This window comes from Pseudophryne corroboree, chromosome 2 (assembly GCF_028390025.1).
Source record: "Pseudophryne corroboree isolate aPseCor3 chromosome 2, aPseCor3.hap2, whole genome shotgun sequence".
Lineage (NCBI taxonomy): Eukaryota > Metazoa > Chordata > Amphibia > Anura > Myobatrachidae > Pseudophryne > Pseudophryne corroboree.
In genome coordinates this window covers 119,214,944-119,238,695 of record NC_086445.1, presented here as the reverse complement: position 1 = coordinate 119,238,695, position 23,752 = coordinate 119,214,944, and the positions used below count along the sequence as shown (strand labels likewise).

Below are 23,752 nucleotides of genomic sequence, written 5' to 3'. Positions count from 1 at the left end.
GCGTTTGCCACTGGATTTATTTCTTAGCGCCCACTGTTGAATAGAATAGTGCACTTAATCACTATGTTCTCATATGTGGAAGCTTGGTGACTTCATCAGGACATCACCAGGAACAATCTCCTACAAAGGGGGAAAGAGTCCTTTTCTTATATTTTTGTCACCTTTGCAGTGCAATTATAGTTTTGCTTTTCAGTCTGTGCTGTCACCGTCCTTATTGAATGAGCATTTACTGTATATTGGGAAATTTCTCGCTGGAGAAATTCAGAAATTCCTTTGCCCGTGATAGCATGGCGGTGGTCTTTGGCAAGTGGAGGGAAACCCTGTCTCCTGTGTAGACAACCATTTTTCTCTAACGTCCTAAGTGGATGCTGGGACTCCGTAAGGACCATGGGGGAATAGCGGCTCCGCAGGAGACAGGGCACAAAATAAAAGCTTGAGATATCAGGTGGTGTGCACTGGCTCCTCCCCCTATGACCCTCCTCCAAGCCAGTTAGATTTTTGTGCCCGGCCGAGAAGGGTGCAAACTAGGTAGCTCTCCAGAGCTGCTTAGAATAAAAGTTTAGTTAGGTTTTTTTATTTTCAGTGAGTCCTGCTGGCAACAGGCTCACTGCATCGTGGGACTAAGGGGAGAAGAAGCGAACTCACCTGAGTGCAGAGTGGATTGGGCTTCTTAGGCTACTGGACGTTAGCTCCAGAGGGACGATCACAGGTTCAGCCTGGATGGGTCACCGGAGCCGCGCCGCCGTCCCCCTTACAGAGCCAGAAGAGACGAAGGTCCGGTGAAAGCGGCGGCAGAAGACATCCTGTCTTCAAGACTAAGGTAGCGCACAGCACCGCAGCTGTGCGCCATTGCTCTCAGCACACTTCACACTCCGGTCACTGAGGGTGCAGGGCGCTGGGGGGGAGCGCCCTGAGACGCAATATAACACACATATACCTTAGCTGGCAAAAGGAATACATCACATATAGCTCCAGGGCTATATGGATGTATTTTTTCCCCTGCCATTTTACACAAAAAAGCGGGAGTTAAGGACGTCGTGAAGGGGCGGGGCCTATCTCCTCAGCACACTGGCGCCATTATTCCCTCACAGCTCCGCTGGAAGGACGGCTCCCTGATTCTCCCCTGCAGTACTGCATCTGATTCAGGGTAAAAAAGAGAAGGGGGGGCATTTTGGCAGCAAATAACTAGATTAACAGCAGCTATAAGGGATTAACACTTATATAAGGTTATCCCTGTATATATATATAGCGCTGGGTGTGTGCTGGCAGACTCTCCCTCTGTCTCTCCAAAGGGCTAAGTAGGGTCCTGTCCTCTATCAGAGCATTCCCGGTGTGTGTGCTGTGTGTCGGTACGCGTGTGTCGACATGTATGAGGAGGAAAATGAGGTGGAGGCGGAGCAGTTGCCTGTGTTAGTGATGTCACCCCCTAGGGAGTCGACACCTGACTGGATGATTGTGTTTAAGCAATTAAGTGATAATGTCAGCAATTTACAAAAAACTGTTGACGACATGAGAAAGCCGGCAAATCAATTAGTGCCTGTTCAGGCGTCTCAGACACCCTCAGGGGCCCTAAAACGGCCGCTACCTCAGTGGGTCGACACGGATCCAGATACAGATACTGAATCTAGTGTCGACGGTGACGAGACAAACGTAATGTCCAGTAGGGCCACACGTTACATGATCACGGCAATGAAAGAGGCATTGAACCTTTCTGACACTACAAATACCTCAAAGGCGGGTATTATGTGGGGTGTGAAAAAACCGCCAATAGTTTTTCCTGAGTCTGAGGAAATAAATGAGGTGTGTGATAAAGCGTGGGTTTCCCCCGATAAAAAACAGCTAATTTCTAATAAGTTATTAGCACTATACCCTTTCCCGCCAGAGGTTAGGGCACGGTGGGAAACACCCCCTAGGGTAGATAAGGCGCTCACACGTTTATCTAAACAAGTAGCGTTACCGTCCCCTGATACGGCCACCCTCAAAGAACCAGCTGATAGGAGGCTGGAAAATATCCTGAAAAGTATATACACACATACTGGTGTTATACTGCGACCAGCAATCGCATCAGCCTGGATGTGCAGTGCTGGAGTCGCATGGGTGGATTCCCTGACTGAGAATATTGATACCCTGGATAGGGACAATATTCTGTTAACTATAGAACATTTAAAGGATGCATTGCTATATATGCGTGATGCGCAGAGGGATATTTGTACCCTGGCATCAAGAGTAAGCGCAATGTCCATCTCTGCCAGAAGAGCATTATGGACCAGACAGTGGTCAGGGGACGCAGATTCCAAACGGCACATGGAAGTATTGCCGTATAAGGGGGAGGAGTTATTTGGGGCTGGTCTAACAGACCTGGTGGCCACGGCAACGGCTGGAAAATCCACCTTTTTACCCCAGGTTACTTCACATCAACAGAAAAAGACACAGTCTTTTCAAACTCAGTCCTTTCGTTCCCATAAGTACAAGCGAGCAAAAGGTCACTCTTTTCTGCCCAAGGGCAGAGGAAGAGGAAAAAGGCAGCACCATGCAGCCGCTTCCCAGGAGCAGAAGCCCTCCCCTGCTTCTGCCAAGTCTTCAGCATGACACTGGGGCTTTACAAGCAGACTCAGACACGGTGGGGGCCCGTCTCAAGAATTTCAACGCGCAGTGGGCTCACTCGCAAGTGGATCCCTGGATTCTACAGGTAGTATCACAGGGGTACAAACTGGAATTCGAGGCGTTTCCTCCTCATCGGTTCCTGAAGTCTGCTTTACCAAAGTCTCCCTCCGACAGGGAGGCAGTTCTGGAAGCCATTCACAAGCTGTACTCCCAGCAGGTGATAATCAAGGTACCCCTCTTACAACAGGGGAAGGGGTATTATTCCACACTATTTGTGGTACCGAAGCCGGACGGCTCGGTGAGACCGATATTAAATCTAAAATCTTTGAACACTTACATAAAAAGGTTCAAATTCAAGATGGAGTCACTCAGAGCGGTGATCGCGAACCTGGAAGAGGGGGACTATATGGTGTCGCTGGACATCAAGGATGCTTATCTCCACGTCCCAATATATCCTTCTCACCAAGGGTACCTCAGGTTTGTAGTACAAAACTGTCATTATCAGTTTCAGACGCTGCCGTTTGGATTGTCCACGGCGCCTCGGGTCTTTACCAAGGTAATGGCCGAAATGATGATTCTTCTACGAAGAAAAGGCATCTTAATTATCCCTTACTTGGACGATCTCCTGATAAGGGCAAGAACCAAGGAACAGTTAGAAGTCGGAGTGGCACTATCTCAGGTAGTGCTAAGTCAGCACGGATGGATTCTAAATATTCCAAAATCGCAGCTGATTCCAACGACACGTCTACTGTTCTTAGGAATGATTCTGGACACAGTCCAGAAGAAGGTGTTTCTCCCGGAGGAGAAGGCCAGGGAGTTATCCGAGCTAGTCAGGAACCTCCTAAAACCAGGACAGGTCTCAGTGCATCAGTGCACAAGGGTCCTGGGAAAAATGGTGGCTTCTTACGAAGCGATTCCATTCGGAAGATTCCATGCAAGAACTTTTCAGTGGGATCTACTGGGAAAATGGTCCGGATCGCATCTTCAGATGCATCAACGGATAACCCTGTCGCCAAGGACAAGGGTGTCTCTCCTGTGGTGGCTTCAGAAGGCTCATCTACTAGAGGGCCGCAGATTTGGCATTCAGGATTGGATCCTGGTAACCACGGATGCCAGCCTGAGAGGCTGGGGAGCAGTCACACAGGGAAGGAATTTCCAGGGCTTGTGGTCAAGCATAGAAACATCTCTTCATATAAACATTCTAGAACTAAGGGCCATTTACAATGCCTTAATTCAAGCAAAACCTCTGCTTCAGGGTCAGGCGGTGTTGATCCAGTCGGACAAAATCACGTCAGTCGCCCACATAAACAGACAGGGCGGCACGAGAAGCAGGAGGGCAATGGCAGAAACTGCAAGGATTCTTCGCTGGGCGGAAAATCATGTGATAGCACTGTCAGCAGTGTTCATTCCGGGAGTGGACAACTGGGAAGCAGACTTCCTCAGCAGACACGACCTTCACCCGGGAGAGTGGGGACTTCACCCAGAAGTCTTCCACCAAATTGTAAACCGTTGGGAAAGACCAAAGGTGGACATGATGGCGTCACGTCTAAACAAAAAACTGGACAGATATTGCGCCAGGTCAAGGGACCCTCAGGCAATAGCAGTGGACGCTCTGGTAACGCCGTGGGTGTACCAGTCAGTGTATGTATTCCCTCCTCTGCCCCTCATACCGAAAGTATTGAGAATCATGAGAAGGAGAGGAGTAAGAACTATACTCGTGGTTCCGGATTGGCCAAGAAGGTCTTGGTACCCGGAACTTCAAGAGATGCTCACGGACGAACCGTGGCCTCTACCTCTAAGACAGGACCTGCTACTGCAGGGGCCTTGTCTGTTCCAAGACTTACCGCGGCTGCGTTTGACGGCATGGCGGTTGAACGCCGGATCCTGAAGGACAAGGGCATTCCAGAAGAAGTCATCCCTACTCTGGTAAAAGCCAGAAAGGAAGTAACCGCAAAACATTATCACCGCATTTGGCGTAAATATGTTGCGTGGTGTGAGGCCAAGAAGGCCCCTACACAGGAATTTCAACTGGGTCGTTTCTTGCATTTCCTGCAAACAGGACTGTCTATGGGCCTAAAATTAGGGTCCATTAAGGTTCAAATTTCGGCCCTGTCGATATTCTTCCAGAAAGAACTGGCTTCAGTACCTGAAGTTCAGACATTTGTGAAAGGGGTGCTGCACATACAGCCTCCTTTTGTGCCTCCAGTGGCACCTTGGGATCTCAATGTTGTGTTGAGATTTCTAAAATCACACTGGTTTGAACCATTGTCTACGGTAGATTTAAAATATCTCACGTGGAAGGTGTCGATGCTGTTGGCCTTGGCTTCAGCTAGGCGTGTGTCAGAATTGGCGGCTTTATCATGTAAAAGCCCTTACCTAAATTTTCATTCTGACAGGGCGGAATTGAGGACTCGTCCTCAATTTCTACCTAAGGTGTTTTCTGCATTTCACATGAACCAACCTATTGTGGTACCTGCGGCTACTAGGGACTTAGAGGACTCTAAGTTGCTGGACGTTGTCAGGGCCTTGAAAATATGTTTCCAGGACGGCTGGAGTCAGGAAAACTGACTCGCTGTTTATCCTGTATGCACCCAACAAGCTGGGTGCTCCTGCTTCAAAGCAGACGATTGCTCGTTGGATTTGTAGTACAATTCAGCTTGCACATTCCGTGGCAGGATTGCCACAGCCAAAATCAGTAAAAGCCCATTCCACAAGGAAAGTGGGCTCATCTTGGGCGGCTGCCCGAGGGGTCTCGGCTTTACAACTTTGCCGAGCAGCTACTTGGTCAGGGGCAAACACGTTTGCTAAATTCTACATATTTGATACCCTGGCTGAGGAGGACCTGGAGTTCTCTCATTCGGTGCTGCAGAGTCATCCGCACTCTCCCGCCCGTTTGGGAGCTTTGGTATAATCCCCATGGTCCTTACGGAGTCCCAGCATCCACTTAGGACGTTAGAGAAAATAAGATTTTACTTACCGATAAATCTATTTCTCGTAGTCCGTAGTGGATGCTGGGCGCCCATCCCTAGTGCGGATTGTCTGCAATACTTGTATATAGTTATTGTTACAAAAAATTCGGGTTATTATTGTTGAGCCATCTTTTCAGAGGCTCCTTTAAATTTATCATACTGTTAACTGGGTTCAGATCACGAGTTGTACGGTGTGATTGGTGTGGCTGGTATGAGTCTTACCCGGGATTCAATATCCTTCCTTATTATGTACGCTCGTCCGGGCACAGTATCCTAACTGGCTTGGAGGAGGGTCATAGGGGGAGGAGCCAGTGCACACCACCTGATATCTCAAGCTTTTATTTTGTGCCCTGTCTCCTGCGGAGCCGCTATTCCCCCATGGTCCTTACGGAGTCCCAGCATCCACTACGGACTACGAGAAATAGATTTATCGGTAAGTAAAATCTTATTTTTTTACCAGACATAGGGGTATATGCAATTGCGGTCGAATTCCCGAAAATGTCGAAAAACGGGACATTTTCGCCCAAAAAAAAAATTCGACAATGCAATTCAGTACTTTTCGTCAAAAAAACGGACTTTCCAAATTCGACTTTTTGAAATTCGACATTTGTCAAATTCGACATTTCTGCAATGGTACAAATGCGGCAATTCGACAAAAGGATATTCAATTGAAGATTGTAAATTCGACAACAGTGCTTTTAGACAGTAAATTCGTAATTTTCAATCCGCCACACTTTGCTGGCGGAATCTAATAAAAAAATTTAAAAACATGTTTTTTTGTGTGTTTTTTTTTATTGGTAATAGCATATCTATTTATATTAGAAGGGATTAGGTACTTGGTTTGTTTATTTTGGAGGCACAAGTATTATTTATATATTTTAAAAAATATTTTTATTAATTTTTTTTAATGGAATGGTAAAAATCTGGAAAAAAAATGCGTGGGTTCCCCCTTCCTAAGCATAACCAGCCTCGGGCTCTTTGAGCCGGTCCTGGTTGCCAAAATACGGGGGGGGGAAATGACAGGGGATCCCCCGTATTTTAACAACCAGCACCGGGCTCTGCGCCTGGTCCTTGTGCAAAAAATACGGGGGACAAAAAGAGTAGGGGTCCCCCGTATTTTTTGTACCAGCACCGGGCTCCACTAGCTGGACAGATAATGCCACAGCCGGGGGTCACTTTTATACAGCGCCCTGCGGCGTGGCATTAAATATCCAACTAGTCACCCCTGGCCGGGGTACCCTGGAGGAGTGGGGACCCCTTCAATCAAGGGGTCCCCCCCTCCAGCCACCCAAGGGCCAGGGGTGAAGCCCGAGGCTGTCCCCCCCCCCCCCCCCATCCAAGGGCTGCGGATGGGGGGCTGATAGCCTTTTGAAAAATGAAAGAATACTGTTTTTTCCAGTAGTACTACAAGTCCCAGCAAGCCTCCCCCGCAAGCTGGTACTTGGAGAACCACAAGTACCAGCATGTGGGAGAAAAACGGGCCCGCTGGTACCTGTAGTTCTACTGGGAAAAAAATACCCAAATAAAAACAGGACACGCACACCGTGAGAGTAAAACTTTATTTCACACCTGCCGACACACACATACTTACCTATGTTGACACTCCGACACTGGCCACGACCCCCTCGTCAGTGAAGAATCCAGGGTACCTGCAAAAAAAATTATACTCACCAAAAAGCAGAGTCCGGATCTTTTTTTATAATCCACGTACTTGTCAAAATAAAAAAACGAACACCCGGACCAGGCGGACTGAAAGGGGTCCCATGTTTACACATGGGACCCCTTTCCCCGAATGCAGACACCCCCTGTGACTGCTGTCACAGAGGGTCCCTTCAGCCAATCAGCGAGCGCCACGTCCTGGCACTCTGCTGGTTGCCGTGCGTCTGAGCTGGCAGACAGCGCATCGCAAAGCTCCTTCATTATATTCAATGGTGGGAACTTTGCGGTCAGCGGTGAGGTCACTAGCGGTCAGCCGCTGACCGCTAAGTGACCTCACTGCTGACCACAAAGTTCCCACCATTGAATATAATGGTAAGGCTTTGCGATGCGCTGTCTGACAGCTCAGACGCGCATAGCCAATCAGCAGAGTGCCACGCCATGGCGCTCGCTGATTGGCTGAAGGGACCCTCTGTGACAGGAGTCACGTGGGGTCCCGGCATTCGTGGAAAGGGGTCCCATGTGTAAACATGGGACCCCTTTCAGTCCGTTTGGTTCGGTTTGCCGTTTTGTTGTTTTGCCAAGTACGAGGATTATTAAAAAAGATCCGGACACTGGATTTAGGTGAGTAGAATTTTTTTTACAGGTACCCCGGATTCTTCAGTGATGAGGGGGGCGTGGCCAGTGTCGGACTGTCAACATAGGTAAGTATGTATGTGTCGGCATGTATGAAATAAACTTTTACTTTCACGGTGTGTGTCTCCTGTTTTTATTTGGGGTTTTTTTTTCAGTAGAACTACAGGTACCAGCGGGCCCGTTTTTCCACCCGCATGCTGGTACTTGTGGTTCTCCAAGTACCAGCTTGCGGGGGAGGCTTGCTGGGACTTGTAGTTCTTCTGGAATAAACAATATTCTTTCATTTTGCTCAAGGCTATCAGCCCCCCATCCGCAGCCCTTGGATGGGGGGGACAGCCTCGGGCTTCACCCCTGGCCCTTCAGGGGCTGGGGAGGACCCCTTGATTGAAGGGGTCCCCACTCCTCCATGGTACCCCGGCCAGGGGTGACTAGTTGGATATTTAATGCCACGGCCGCAGGGCGCTGTATAAAAGTGACCCCCGGCTGTGGCATTATCTGTCCAGCTAGTGGAGCCCGGTGCTGGTACAAAAAATACGGGGGACCCCTACTCTTTTTGTCCCCCGTATTTTTTGCACCAGGCGCAGAGCCCGGTGCTGGTTGTTAAAATATGGGGGATCTCCTGTCATTTTTTCCCCTGTATTTTGGCAACCAGGACCGGCTGAAAGAGCCCGAGGCTGGTTATGCTTAGGAGGGGGGACCCCACGCAATTTTTTTTCGGGTTTTTTCCCGTTTTTTTAACATTTTTAAAAATCTAATCAAAATCCGTCAAATCGGCCGTTTTTCGACAGCGGGACTGTCGAATCCGTTTTTTATTGAATATGTAGAATTCCGGCACCCACCTGCCGGAATTCGACGGTCGAATTGTGTCGAATTAAAAAACGGGCGAAAAATTGCCGCAATTCGCCGGCAATTGCATATACCCCATAGGGATTTTCTCTGCTTAATACATAGATCCCAAAACCAAAGGGAAGAGGGGAATGGGGGATAGAACCAAGCACAGGTGTAGGAACCCCACAAGATTGAATGTGGTCTAGTGGATATACTCTTACAAAGGCTTATCAGGGGAGGGTACCCCACAGAATTCTGTGGCTGTGATCACACATAATCTTTTATTTTGTTTGTCTTGTGAGATTTATGATTTTAAAGTGTTATGAATTAAATATAAGTTTTAACTTGTACTCACCAATAAATAGATCCCTCAGTGTTGATTTAAACCTGAGTTTAGAATGTGTTGTGTATATATAAGGTGCAATCATGGCATGTGACCACTCGTCACTGAATACATAGAGCCTGGTGGCATCAGGTTCACTTTCCTCCTGTGATTATCAGTCCTAGCATCGCAATACATCTTAAAGTCCAGCACACCAAAAATGTTGCAATGTATACAGGGACATTGGTATCCACTTTGCTTTTTATTGTGACCTTGCAGTCCAGGAGAATCCAGGGGCTTTGTTCAACGGGCACGGGGTCGTAGTGGTTCAGTTCCCACCATGGCCTGGCCTCCCCCACTGTACAGTGCCGTGATTATGCAATGGGGAGCTAAAGCTCGATGACTTGATTTGTAGTGAATTACATCAAGCCCCTGCGGGACTACAATTGCAGAGATTCCCAGACATTCCGGGCGAGCAGACAAGTGCTATATGGCCTTCCTTTCCTGTTATGTACAGTATGCCTTCCTATCATGTAGTGAGGTTGGTCATCCACCTATTGTATCTGGTATCTCCAGCCGTCCAAAAAAATGATTACTGTAAAAGTGAACATCACTCTTCTGACTGGGAGCTTTATGAAATCAAGAGAGATAAATTAGAAAGAGATAAAGTACCAACCAATCAGCTTCTGTCATTCTTCAAATACGGCCTGGAAAATAACAGGTAGGAGCTGATTGGTTGGCAGTTTAACATCCTACATTTTGGCCCTCATTCCGAGTTGATCGCTCGCAAGGCGAATTTAGCAGAGTTGCTCAGGCTAAGCCTACGCCTACTGGGAGTGTATCTTAGCTTCTTAAAATTGCGACCGATGTATTCGCAATATTGCGATTACAAACTACTTAGCAGTTTCAGAGTAGCTTCAGACTTACTCGGCATCTGCGATCAGTTCAGTGCTTGTCGTTCCTGGTTTGACGTCACAAACACACCCAGCGTTCGCCCAGACACTCCCCCGTTTCTCCGGCCACTCCTGCGTTTTTTCCGGAAACGGTAGCGTTTTTATCCACACGCCCCGAAAACGCCGTGTTTCCGCCCAGTAACACCCATTTCCTGTCAATCACACTACGATCGCCGGAGCGATGAAAAAGCCGTGAGTAAAAATACTATCTCCATTGTAAAATTACTTGGCGCAGTCGCAGTGCGAATATTGCGCATGCGTACTAAGCGGAATTTCACTGCGATGCGATGAAAAATACCGAGCGAACGACTCGGAATGAGGGCCTTTATCTCTTTCCAATATTGGATACATCCCTCCTCCCCCACAAAAAATAAATTAATCTGTCCCCTGTTAATTTAAGCCATACCTGCATTATCTTTACGGCTGTCTGTGTGTCGGAAGCCGTTGTGATTGAATGTGTTAACAGACCATAGTAAGGTAAACTTAAACCACATTATAATTTTGTAGAGAGAATGAAATTCCATACCCCACATAATGCTCTGTGCACTGTGCATTGACTTGCCATAAATTGCATACACTTTACATCATCTCTCCTGTTTCACAACATGAGTGTTCTTGCGAACAGCAGATACCCTGTCTCCACATATTTGTCTTCTGTTAAATCAGAAAAATAATCTTTCTGGTCCCATATGATGGACAGAGGGAGAATAAGCTGCACAGATCTCTGTATTGTGTAATATGTCTGCAGTTGGACTTAGGGCCTATGTTTGTAACAAAAAAACAAAACTCCTGAAGAAATTTTCTGAATAATGTTAAATTATACAATTAAGACCTCACTCACTTACTTTGTCTTGGGGACAAGGACGCTGCTGTAGTTTGATGTTAGTTCATCCAATTAAAATGTCCCTAATACATTCTTGTGTTTGCTAAATAATTACCCCAAAAGCATGGGCTGAAACTCATGGGGGGATCTCTACTCTAGCACCGTAGAGCCACCTAAAATGGTGGGAGGAGATAAGCTGGAAAGGAAGGACAGGCAAAATTAGATATTCAGGGAAGGGCATGTCCTAATTAACTTGGATATTGTTTTACTAGCATTACTAGAATTATTGCAGACAGAAACACCACCATTGGGCAGATGTATTAAGCCTGGAGAAGTGATAAAACAGTGATAAGTGGAAGGTGATAACGCACCAGCCAATCAGCTCCTAACTGCCATTTTTCAAACCCCAAATGATTGGCTTGTGCGTTATCACTTTCCACTTATCACTGCTTTATCACGTCTCCAGGCTTAATACATCTGCCCCAGTGTTCTTAATGCAGACAGGTCATTAACACCCCCACCATTACATAACATGATATGAATGCAGCTCCATTGTATTCAACAGAAAATTCCCTTTTCGATTAATATTGCTACTTCTTTACATAGAATAAGGAGGTTTGATACAGAGTGGACTGGATTGGCAGATTGATGGGATGGACCGGGCATAAATAATTCAGTAGTCTTTGTGCATATTGGAAGAAAGTAGAAACTGAAGAGTGAGTAAGTAAGCTGAAGAAGATTCTCTGCAATACTGCCAGGTCGACAGCACTTAGGTCGACACCAGGGACGTGCAGACAGGGGAGGCAGTGCCTCCCCTGTGATAAATTAGTAAAATAATACAAAGAAGATACTTAAGACACATATTCTGTGTCATAAGTATCTACTGTATTTAATTTTAATAATTTTAGCTATTTAAATGAGTTTGGGAGGCACTGATAGCAGTGCCTCCCGTAGATAATGATAACTGGACAGAGCGGGGGTCGGGGCCAAGCACTGGGCTGTAAAAGCCCATTTAAAAATGACGGGGAATGTGGCACTGAAACAAGTGCCTCGCTGACAGGGACACCACACCCATGTCAGCGAGGCACCTGTGATTGGACAGCGGATCCAGTGATGGATCCGCTGTCCAATCACCAACAAGCGGCGCTGGAGGCGGGGCTGAAGCAGGAGTGAGTTCGGCTGTCAGTCTCCCCTGTCCTTCCTCCTCGTCCTCCCATCGCAGCCAGCAGCCGTCTTCCATCCCGACCCAGGCAGCAGCACTCTCCCCTCCTGTCCCAACCAGCAGCTCTCTCCCCTTCCGTTCGGCCCGGCGGCAGCAGCTGCAGCATAATAGGCAGGTTAGTGTGTGTTTTTTTTTTGTGTGTTTTTCTCTCTCCCCTCCCTCCCTACCTCTCTCCCTCCCTCCCTCTCTTCTCCCCCCCCCCTCCCCCCCTGTATAAAGTATAATTAAAATTTTTGCAGGTTGGATGTCATCGGAGTGGGATGTAGGTAAGTAATCTCTCTCTCATTTGTACAGGTACCCCTATTGGATTCTACATGGACAAGTGGACGTGATCGGCGTGGGATGTAGGTAAGTATGTGTGAGTGTGTAAGTGTGTTTTAATAAAATTTTACTTTCACGGTGTGTGTGTTGTGTTTTTATTTGGATATTTTTGTTGTTGAACTACAGGTACCAGCGGGCCCGTTATTTCCCCGCATGCTGGTACTTGAGGTTCTCCAAGTACCAGCAAGCGGGGGAGGCTTGCTGGCCCTTGTAGTTCCACAACAAAAAACAATATTCTTTTTTTACACACTTATGGCTATCAGCCCGGCACCCACCGCCCAGGGGTGCTGGGGACAGCCTTGGGCTTCACCACTGGCCCTTGGGTGCCTGTAGGGGGGGACACCCCTTGATTTAAGTGGTCCCCACTCCTCCTGGGAACCCCAGCCAGGGGTGACTAGTTGGGGGGTAATGCTACGGCCGCAGGGACCAATATAAAAGTGTCTCCCTGCTGTGGCATTATCTCCCTGGCTAGTGGAGGCCGGTGCTGGTTTTAAAAATATGGGGGACCCCTTCATCTTTTGTCCCCCGTATTTATGGAACCAGGACCGGACTAAAAGCCCGCTGCCGGTTGTCTAAATACGGGGAACCCCTGTCCAATTTTTCCCCCCAGTATTTAAACAACCAGGACCGGCTCAAAGAGCCCGAGGCTGGTTATACTTAAAAAGGGGGACCTCGCGCATTTTTTTTCTACATCTTTTAACCAGTTCAGACCCTTTTCCATTAAGTTAATGGAAGCCCTGGACAACTAAATTGCATTCATGTCCTCCTCCCAGTCCCAAACTCTAATATTTTATTTTTTTGTTCTTTAAAAATGTACAATATATCACAAGTATGATTAATAGGCAGGCATCGGACTGAGATGCAAGTTAGTGGCGGAGGGCTGGGTCAGTTGATGGTGGCAGAGTTTGTAAGCTATTGGTGGTGGCAGCGGGCATTGGCTCAGGGGCAGTAGCGGGCATTGGCTCAGCAGCGGTAGGGGTCATCGGCAGGATTCGGCGGACATTATGGCTGTAGTGCCTCACCAGCCACTGACCTCGCTGCACGCCACTGGTCGACACTCATTAGGTCGACCACTATTGGTCGACATGGTCAATATGTTGACATGGCCAAGGTTGACACAGGTCGACATGAGTTTCTCTAACGTCCTAGTGGATGCTGGGAACTCCGTAAGGACCATGGGGAATAGCGGGCTCCGAAGGAGGCTGGGCACTCTAGAAAGATTTATGACTACCTGGTGTGCACTGGCTCCTCCCACTATGACCCTCCTCCAAGCCTCAGTTAGATCTTGTGCCCGGCCGAGGTTGGATGCACACTAGGGGCTCTCCTGAGCCCTTAGAAAGAAAGTATAGATTTAGGTTTTTTATTTTCAGTGAGACCTGCTGGCAACAGGCTCACTGCAGCGAGGGACTAAGGGGAGAAGAAGCGAACTCGCCTGCTTGCAGCCGGATTGGGCTTCTTAGGCTACTGGACACCATTAGCTCCAGAGGGATCGACCGCAGGCCCAGTCCTTGGTGTTCGGTCCCGGAGCCGCGCCGCCGTCCCCCTTACAGAGCCAGAAGCAAGAAGAGGTCCGGAAAAACGGCGGCAGAAGACATCAGTCTTCACCAAGGTAGCGCACAGCACTGCAGCTGTGCGCCATTGCTCCTCATGCACACCACACACTCCGGTCACTGAGGGTGCAGGGCGCTGGGGGGGGGCGCCCTGAGCAGCAATATAAACACCTTGGCTGGCAAAAATACATCACATATAACCCCCAGGGCTATATGGATGTATATTAACCCCTGCCAGATTCCATAAAAATGCGGGAGAAAAGGCCGCGAAAAAGGGGCGGAGCCTATCTCCTCAGCACATTGGCGCCATTTTTCCCTCACAGCTCCGTTGGAGGGAAGCTCCCTGGCTCTCCCCTGCAGTCTACACTACAGAACAGGGTTAAAACAGAGAGGGGGGGCACTAAATTTAGGCGCAGTATAAATTATATAAAAGCAGCTATAGGGGACATAACTCAGTTAGTCCCTGCATTATATAGCGCTCTGGTGTGTGCTGGCATACTCTCACTCTGTCCCCCCAAAGGGCTTTTGTGGGTCCTGTCCTCATTGGAGCATTCCTTGTGTGTGTGCGGTGTGTCGGTACGGCTGTGTCGACAGGTTTGATGAGGAGACTTATGTGGAGGCGGAGCAGATGCCGATAAATGAGATGTCGCCCCTGTGGGCCGACACCAGAGTGGATGGATAGGTGGAAGGTATTAACCGACAGTGTCAACTCCTTACATAAAAGGCTGGATGACGTAACAGCTATGGGACAGCCGGCTTCTCAGCCCGCGCCTGCCCAGACGTCTCAAAGGCCATCAACGCTCCCTCAGATGGCAGACACAGATGTCGACACGGAGTCTGACTCCAGTGTCGACGAGGTTGAGACATATACACAATCCACTAGGAACATCCGTTACATGATCCCGGCAATATAAAATGTGTTACACATTTCTGACATTAACCCAAGTACCACTAAAAACAAAGGGTTTTATGTGTGGGGAGAAAAAGCAGGCAGTGTTTTGTTCCCCCATCAAATGAGTGAATGAAGTGTGAAAAAGCGTGGGTTTCCCCGATAAGAAACTGGTAATTTCTAACAAGTTACTGATGGCGTACCATTTCCCGCCAGAGGATAAGTTACGCTGGGAGATATCCCCTAGGGTGGATAAGGCGCTCACACGTTTGTCAAGGTGGCACTGCCGTCTTAGGATACGGCCACTTTGAAGGTACCTGCTGATAAATAGCAGGAGGCTATCCTGAAGTCTGTAATTACACACTCAGGTACTAGACTGAGACCTGCAGACTGCTGCAGCGTGGTCTGTACCCCTTTCAAACAGGGATACTATTTTGCGAACATAAGACGTCGTCTTATATATGAGGGATGCACAGAGGAATATTTTGCCGGCTGGCATCCTGAATTATTGCAATGTCCATTCTGTCAGGAGGGTATTGGAGACCCGACACTGGACAGGTGATGCTGACTTTAAAAGGCACATAGAGCCTTATAAGGGTGAGGAATTGGTTGGGGATGGTCTCTGGGACCTCGTATCCACAGCAACAGCTGGGATGAAAATATTTTACCTCAGGTTTCCTCATAGCCTAAGAAACGCACTGTATTATCAGGTACAGTCCTTTCGGCTTCAAAAAAGCAGGCGGGTCAAACGAGGGAAGAGGAAAAAAGCTGCACCAGCAGCCAGTCCCCAGAATCAAAATTCTTCCCCTGCTTCCTCTGAGTCCACCGCATGACGCGGGGGCTCCACAGGCGTAGCCAGGTACGGTGGGGGGCCGCCTCAAAAATTTCAGCGATCAGTGGGCTCGCTCACAGGTGGATCCCTGGATCCTTCAAGTAGTATCTCAGGGGTACAAGCTGGAAGTCGAGGCGTCTCCCCCCCGCCGTTAACTCAAATCTGCCTTGCCGACAACTCCCTCAGGCAGGGAGGCTGTGCTAGAGGCAATTCACAAGCTGTATTCCCAGCAGGTGATAGTCAAGGTGCCCCTACTTCAACAAGGACGGGGTTACTATTCCACACTGTTTGTGGTACCGAAACCAGCCGGTTCGGTGAGACCCATTTTAAAATGGAAATCCTTGAACACTTACATAACAAAGTTCAAGATGGAATCGCTCAGGGCGGTTATTGCAAGCCTGGACGAGGGGGATTACATGGTATCCCTGGACATCAAGGATGCTTACCTGCATGTCCCTATTTATCCTTCCTCACCAGGAGTACCTAAGATTGTGGTACAGGATTGCCATTACCAATTCCAGACACTACCGTTTGGACTGTCCACGGCACCGAGGGTGTTTACCAAGGTAATGGCAGAAATGATGATACTCCTTCAAAAAAAAAAAAAAAAAGGGAGTTTTTATTTATCCCATACTTGGACGATCTCCTTATAAAGGCAAGGTCCAGGGAGCAGTTACTGGTCGGAGTAGCACTATCTCAGGAGGTGCTACAACAGCATGGCTGGATTCTGAACATTCCAAAGTCACAGCTGGTTCCTTCCACTCGCTTACTGTTCCTGGGGATGATTTTAGACACAGAACAGAAAAAAGTGTTTCTCCCGCAGGAGAAAGCCAAGGAGCGGTCATCTCTAATCAGAGACCTCTTAAAACCAAAAAGGGTATCGGTGCATCGTTGCACACGAGTCCTGGGAAAAATGGTGGCTTCATACGAAGCAATTCCATTCGGCAGGTTCCATGCGAGGACCTTCCAGTGAGACCTCTTAGATAAGTGGTCGGGATCGCATCTTCAAATGCATCAAATGATAACCCTGTCTCCAAGGACCAGGGTGTCTCTACTGTGGTGGATGCAGGGTGCTCATCTTCTAGAGGGCCGCAGTTTCGGCATACAGGACTGGGTCCTGGTGACCACGGATGCCAGCCTTCAAGGCTGGGGAGCAGTCACACAGGGAAGAAACTTCCAGGGCCTATGGTCAAGTCAGGAGACTTCCCTACATATAAATTCTGGAACTGAGGGCCATTTACAATGCCCTAAGTCAGGCAAGACCCCTGCTTCAAAACCAGCCGGTACTGATACAGTCAGACAACATCACGGCAGTCGCCCATGTGACCCGACAGGGCGGCACAAGAAGCAGGATGGCAATGGCAGAAGCCACAAGGATTCTCCGATGGGCGGAAAATCACGTACTAGCACTGTCAGCAGTGTTCCTTCCGGGAGTGGACAACTGGGAAGCAGACTTCCTCAGCAGACACGACCTACACCCGGGAGAGTGGGGACTTCATCCAGAAGTCTTCCTGCTGTTGGTAAACCGTTGGGAAAGGCCACAGGTGGACATGATGGCGTCCCGCCTCAACAAAAAGCTAAAGAGATATTGCGCCAGGTCAAGGGACCCTCAGGCGATAGCTGTGGACGCTCTAGTGACACCGTGGGTGTACCAGTTGGTTTATGTGTTCCCTACTCTGCCTCTCATACCAAAGGTACTGAGAATAATAAGATGGCGAGGAGTAAGAACGATACTCGTGGTTCCGGATTGGCCAAGAAGGGCTTGGTACCCGGAACTTCAGGAAATGATATCAGAGGACCCATGGCCTCTGCCGCTCAGACAGGACCTGCTTCAGCAGGGGCCCTGTCTGTTCCAAGACTTACCGCGGCTGCGTTTGACGGCATGGCGATTGAGCGCCGGATCCTGAAGGAAAAGGGTATTCCGGAAGAAGTCATTCCTGCGCTTATTAAAGCCAGGAAAGATGTTACGGCAAAGCATTATCACCGCATGTGGCGGAAATATGTTGCATGGTGCGAGGCCAAAAAGGCCCCAACAGAGGAATTTCCACTAGGTCGATTTCTACATTTCCTGCAAGCAGGAGTGAATATGGGCCTAAGTCTAGGCTCCATTAAAGTACAGATCTCGGCTCTGTCGATTTTCTTTCAAAAAGAATTAGCTTCAGTACCTGAAGTTCAGGCATTGTGAAAGGAGTGCTGCATATTCAGCCCCCGTTTGTGCCCCATGTGGCACCTTGGGATCTCAACGTGGTGTTGAGTTTTCTTAAAATCACATTGGTTTGAGCCACTAAAAACCGTGGATCTAAAATATCTCACGTGGAAAGTGGTCATGTTATTGGCCTTGGCTTCAGCCAGGCGAGTGTCAGAATTGGCGGCTTTATCATGTAAAAGCCCTTATCTGATTTTCCATATGGATAGGGCAGAATTGAGGACTCGTCCCCAATTTCTTCCTAAGGTGGTGTCAGCGTTTCACCTGAACCAGCCTATTGTGGTGCCGGCGGCTACTAGTGAATTGGAGGACTCCAAGTTGCTAGACGTTGTCAGGGCCCTGAAAATATATGTTTCCAGGACGGCTGGAGTCAGAAACTCTGACTCGCTGTTTATCCTGTATGCACCCAACAAGCTGGGTGCTCCTGCTTCTAAGCAGTCTATTGCTCGCTGGATTTGTAGTACAATTCAGCTTGCACATTCTGTGGCAGGCATACCACAGCCAAAATCTGTAAAGGCCCATTCCACAAGGAAGGTGGGCTCATCTTGGGCGGCTGCCCGAGGGGTCTCGGCTTTACAACTTTGCCGAGCAGCTACTTGGTCAGGGGCAAACACGTTTGCAAAATTCTACAAATTTGATACCCTGGCTGAGGAGGACCTGGAGTTCTCTCATTCGGTGCTACAGAGTCATCCGCACTCTCCCGCCCGTTTGGGAGCTTTGGTATAATCACCATGGTCCTTACGGAGTTCCCAGCATCCACTAGGACGTTAGAGAAAATAAGAATTTACTCACCGGTAATTCTATTTCTCGTAGTCCGTAGTGGATGCTGGGCGCCCATCCCAAGTGCGGATTGTCTGCAATACTTGTAAATAGTTATTGTTAACTAAAGGGTTATTGTTGAGCCATCTGTTGAGAGGCTCAGTTGTTTTCATACTGTCAAACTGGATATAGTATCACGAGTTGTACGGTGTGATTGGTGTGGCTGGTAAGAGTCTTACCCGGGATTCTAAATCCTTCCTTATTATGTCTGCTCGTCCGGGCACAGTGTCCTAACTGAGGCTTGGAGGAGGGTCATAGTGGGAGGAGCCAGTGCACACCAGGTAGTCATAAATCTTTCTAGAGTGCCCAGCCTCCTTCGGAGCCCGCTATTCCCCATGGTCCTTACGGAGTTCCCAGCATCCACTACGGACTACGAGAAATAGAATTACCGGTGAGTAAATTCTTATTTTTTTGTTTTTTTTAAATCCATGTTTTGAACTTTTACATACTTTACGATCCACATGGACTACAATTGAGAATAGTAACCTGTACCGAGCGCAGCGAGGCACCTTGCCCCAAGCATAGCGAGCGGATACGGTGCACTAATTGGGGTTCCCGGTCACTTTACAAAGAAAACGACACAAAAAAAAGTAATGTCGACTTTTTTCCATGTCGACATAATGACCATGTCAACCTATTTCAGGTGTCGACCTAGTTATTGTCGACCCTATGCTCCACACCCACCTACACATATAGCTAATGGGCGGTTCCCACAGATCCCGCAGTACTTGGTTTACTTTTCTTTGTGGTATAGGCCCTCATTCCGAGTTAATCGCTCGCTAGCTACTGTTTTGCAGCCGTGCAAACGCATAGTCGCCGCCCACCGGGGAGTGTATTTTCGCTTTGCAAGTGTGCGAACGCGTGTGCAGCCGAGTGGGATGAAAAAGTTTTTTGCAGTTTCATAGTAGGTATGAACTTACTCAGCCCTTGCGATCACTTCAGCCTGTCCAGTCCCGGAATTGACGTCAGCCGCCCGCCCTGCAAACGCCTGGACATGCCTGCGTTTTCCCTACCACTCCCAGAAAACGGTCAGTTGACACCCATAAACGCCCTCTTTCTGTCAATATCCTTGCGATCACCCGTGTGAATGGATTAGTCACTAGAAGCATTGCCCGGCAACGATACTGTTTGTACCCGTACGATGCGCGTGCGCATTGCGGTGCATATGCATGCGCAGTAGTAACCTGATCGCAGCGCTGCGAAAATCGGCAGCATGCGATCAACTCTGAATGACCCCCATAGTCTGTTGTTAAGGATGGATTACACCTAAATAGAAGGATTTATGCCATGCTAGGAGAGCAAGCTCTGAGATGGCTGGGGGAGTATATAATGTAAATGTGCAAAATAGTAAGAGTAAATAAGTGGGACTTGGGTTAGGCATCTGACAGAGGGGGGGAAAAAACAGTTAAATACAGAGGCCAGTTTAAGTATACGCCCACAGTGTCTGGCTTGAGTTGCTCGCACTGGAGGATCATCACTATTTCATTGGTAGACAATTCACCAGACTGACCTGCTAATATGCATGGCTGTACTCTTATTAGGAGTGTTAATGCGATAATAGGGTACAGTACGTCCATATGTTAGAAGGGATCGTGGATGTTTCTGGTGGTGCTAAAACATATAGGTGACGCTTCACAGAGGAATAGAAACTGGAGTATGTTATAAGCCTCCTCGTATAAATGATAAGGGTGAGAGAAAAGACTGCAAACCCTAAAGTCATTTTGGTCTTTCTCTTCCATCTGGCAACAGATTTCCATTTGACTTTAAAGCATAACGTCAGTTTAAAAGGGAGACTCAGCACAGTTTAAACCAGTGGTTCCAAACTTTCTTGAATCACACCACCCTAGCATTTTCTTCATGGCACCCCTAGGATAAGCAATTTTTCTTGATAAATGTGGACAAAATATTAAATGAAGTAAATTGTGCCTACCTGTCATCCTTAGGGTCAGTCATGTGGTGATGTACAGTTGTGCTTTTGATTGTCTACATGTTTTATGATTGGCAGCCAGTAGCACTGGTTTTACCTAACACTTTGACCATAAAAATAATTTGATTTGGTCCTGGACCACCAATCCTAAGCACCCCTGCAAGTGCCCCGAGGCACTCCACGTTTCCTAGGCACACAATTTGGAAAACCTCTGTTTTAAACAATATTCTGACAGATTTGCGTATTTTAGCCATTTAGAAGTAAATGTAAGTAAATATCTTTTGCTCAGCTAGATAATTCATGTTCATTTATTGTATTTTATTGCACTGCAGGGCTGGCTGTATTTTACATACCTAGGATCCTTGTTAAATTACTTCTTCTAACTTTTTGTTTCCAGTCAGATTATTTTTCCTGTACATGCAGTGTCATGAGGTGAATTGCACAGGGGTCAGATGCCAAGTGAGCAGTCTGATGCTTCATATGATTGCCAGGGTCTGTTTATTACTTATGTAAATACCAGCTGTCTGCCTCCTGGCACTGGGCATCCTCCCACCTCATTGCCAGTCTCTGCACCTATTAACAATTTACGGTTATGTCTTCTTTTTTTTTATGTTTGATCTAGCTAATGGCTTATTATATCATACTGCTAAATACAACATCTGTAGTTCTTAAAGTGGACTCGTCGTCTGCACACAGGGAGGACAGCCATCTTGTATCCTGAACCAGATCTCAGGATAAGACCTACTTGCCTACTCTCTCAAATTGTCCAGTAATTTCCTGAAGTTCTAGTGAAGTAGGCGGGGACTTGATGACTTGAGTCATCATGACATCACACCGTGCAGTCCAGTGCCGCAGATGGCGGCATTGTGCAGTAGGGTCAAGATGTTACAATTTCCTTCCTCAAGGTGTTCTGGATCAGAGGTCTAAAATGTAGACAATTTGGACCTAAAATCTTTATTAAGATCTAATGACATCGCTAAGACATCAGGCACAAATTGCCACTAGTTCTTTGTGAACTGTTACGGTGTTGATGGGCCTGTTTTAAGGGAGCATGCTTATTGCATTGATGCGTCCTATATAAAAGCAAAGCATTAAGTTAATTGCTTGCTGGGATGTTTCTTTTGCTCGCGGTGGCTTAGCCCTTACGTCCGGTGTGAGTTGAGTTAAATTAAAAGCTATTTTTTATGTAGTTTACGTGCTACTTGCTGAAGTGTGGAGCTTAAGAAAATCTGGCTCTGCTTTTATTAGAAGTCTTAAAGATCAAAAAACACTTCTTTTTCTGCGGATCTCTAAACCTTTGATGGAATTTTGGCTTACAAAATATAGTACATTTTTCTTCAGCATGCCTCCACCTATCTGGAATATTCTGTACTCTGTTTATAAGGCTTAGACTGCACAAACCAGTCACCGGCTACAAGCACTTGATGTTACAGGCAGAGGGCCACTATTAAACACCAGCATAAAAAGTAATACGATGTTTAGATAGCGTCTGCGGAGACTTAGGCCTGCGGCTAAGTGAATAAATTAGTTGATAACCGTAACTAACAAAACATCACTGAAGCGCAGCTGATGCATCTATGATTTGCCACGGGCAAAAAGTGGTTTCATGTCAGATCTAATTGTGAGAGTAGAAATGTTTTTCCATGATCTATCACGCTTCAACACAAATACGTGGAACAAGCCTGACATCAGAGTTTGGAAATGCATTAGGCCAAATTAAGCTAGTGCACACTTGCACTCCACAGTACCCATCACTTTTATACAGTTAAAAGGCTTAACAATGACAGGGGAATTCAAAGGAACGTGGTCACTGAGAAAACAATCTGGAGATGTTATGTGTGATGGTAAAAAAAAATGTAATGTTCTACAAGATTAAAGAAAACTGCTCACCCGTGTTATGGTTTCTTCCTCTCCAGTACTTGACGAGGGGTGAAATGTCCAGCGTCTTTTAAGAAACATAATTTTTTCCATTTTACCATGAGTAGTTTGTTTAGCTTCAAATTTTTTCTTAATGACACGGCGGTAAATGGAACAAATTAAGGATTTTGGGTAAGGTGCAACAGATGTCAGGTGTCGAAGTGTTATACATGTTTGGCCTGGAAAGATTGACAGTCCGACACCAGACCTGGTCAATTCCATTTGTGATACCGCAAACTGCAAGATTAGCGAGATGGAACCTGCGTTTTGGGCTTCGCAGTGTTTTATTTTTAAATGCAGCTGATTTTGTGACTGACTATGCAGATGACAGCCAATTGAAAGTTTACCAGCAGACATATTTTCATGGGAAATGGCTGGAATAAGTTGTTGATACCACTTTCATACCAAAATGCAGGGCCTTACCCGGGAATATACGGTCCCGGGATCATGCAGGGACATTCCCGTGTTGGTCCCCGTTTACACCAGCATTTGGAGCCGGGATGTCCCGGGTCGGCACCTTTCATACTTAACACTTGTATCTTACTAATATAAGAAAGCAATGCATTTGAAATATCACAATAATCCAATAGTTTATTATCTTTTGTAAGGGGTACAAACAAATCTGTCCATGCCATTCTAGAATATCTTTGGAGAATAAGTAGTAATTTATCTCTCTTCACAGTTTCTTTTCTTTATTTTATGAATATTATTCATACTTATTTTACTTTCATCACTTACTGTAAGGCAGGCATGTCCAAACTGCGGCCCTCCAGCTGTTGTGAAACTACATATCCCAGTATGCCCTGACACAGTTTTGCTGTCAGAGAATGCTAAAGGTGTGTCAGGACATACTGGGATGTGTAGTTTCTCAACAGCTGGAGGGCCGCAGTTTGGACATGCCTGCTGTAAGGGTACCAACAAATTTATCCATGACTATATATGTCTATTTATATAATGGGTGTGTATATATGTTGGATCTGCACCACTCAGGCAGCGTTGTTCTGTCTATAATCCCAGTACTGAGCAATGTGGCTAAAATTAATCGTATGACCATTGTCTTTTCTTTGGTATGGTAGTTTTCTAATAAATATATATTTTTTTCTTCCTTTTAGGTAAAACCATCTCTCGAACATTGACCAAAAAGGTAAAAACATTTTATTATCGAAAACTTTTCAAATCATTTAAAAAATAGAAGTGTTAATAGTTTTTTTTTTTTTTTATCAATTAACAAAATGCAAAGTGAATGCAGGCAGGTACTTATCCATCATGCAATACCAT

The 23,752-nt window shown here is 47.0% G+C and overlaps 1 protein-coding gene across 2 annotated transcripts in view; it reads left to right on the top strand.

Moving 5' to 3' along the window:
• MICU2 (mitochondrial calcium uptake 2) overlaps positions 1–23,752 on the top strand; it is a 535,492-nt gene that overhangs the window by 381,774 nt on the left and 129,966 nt on the right. For both annotated transcript variants that reach the window (XM_063951667.1, XM_063951666.1), the window contains exon 3: positions 23,587–23,618. In XM_063951667.1, the coding sequence (XP_063807737.1) occupies positions 23,587–23,618 (32 nt within the window). The remainder of the gene's footprint in view (positions 1–23,586; positions 23,619–23,752) is intronic.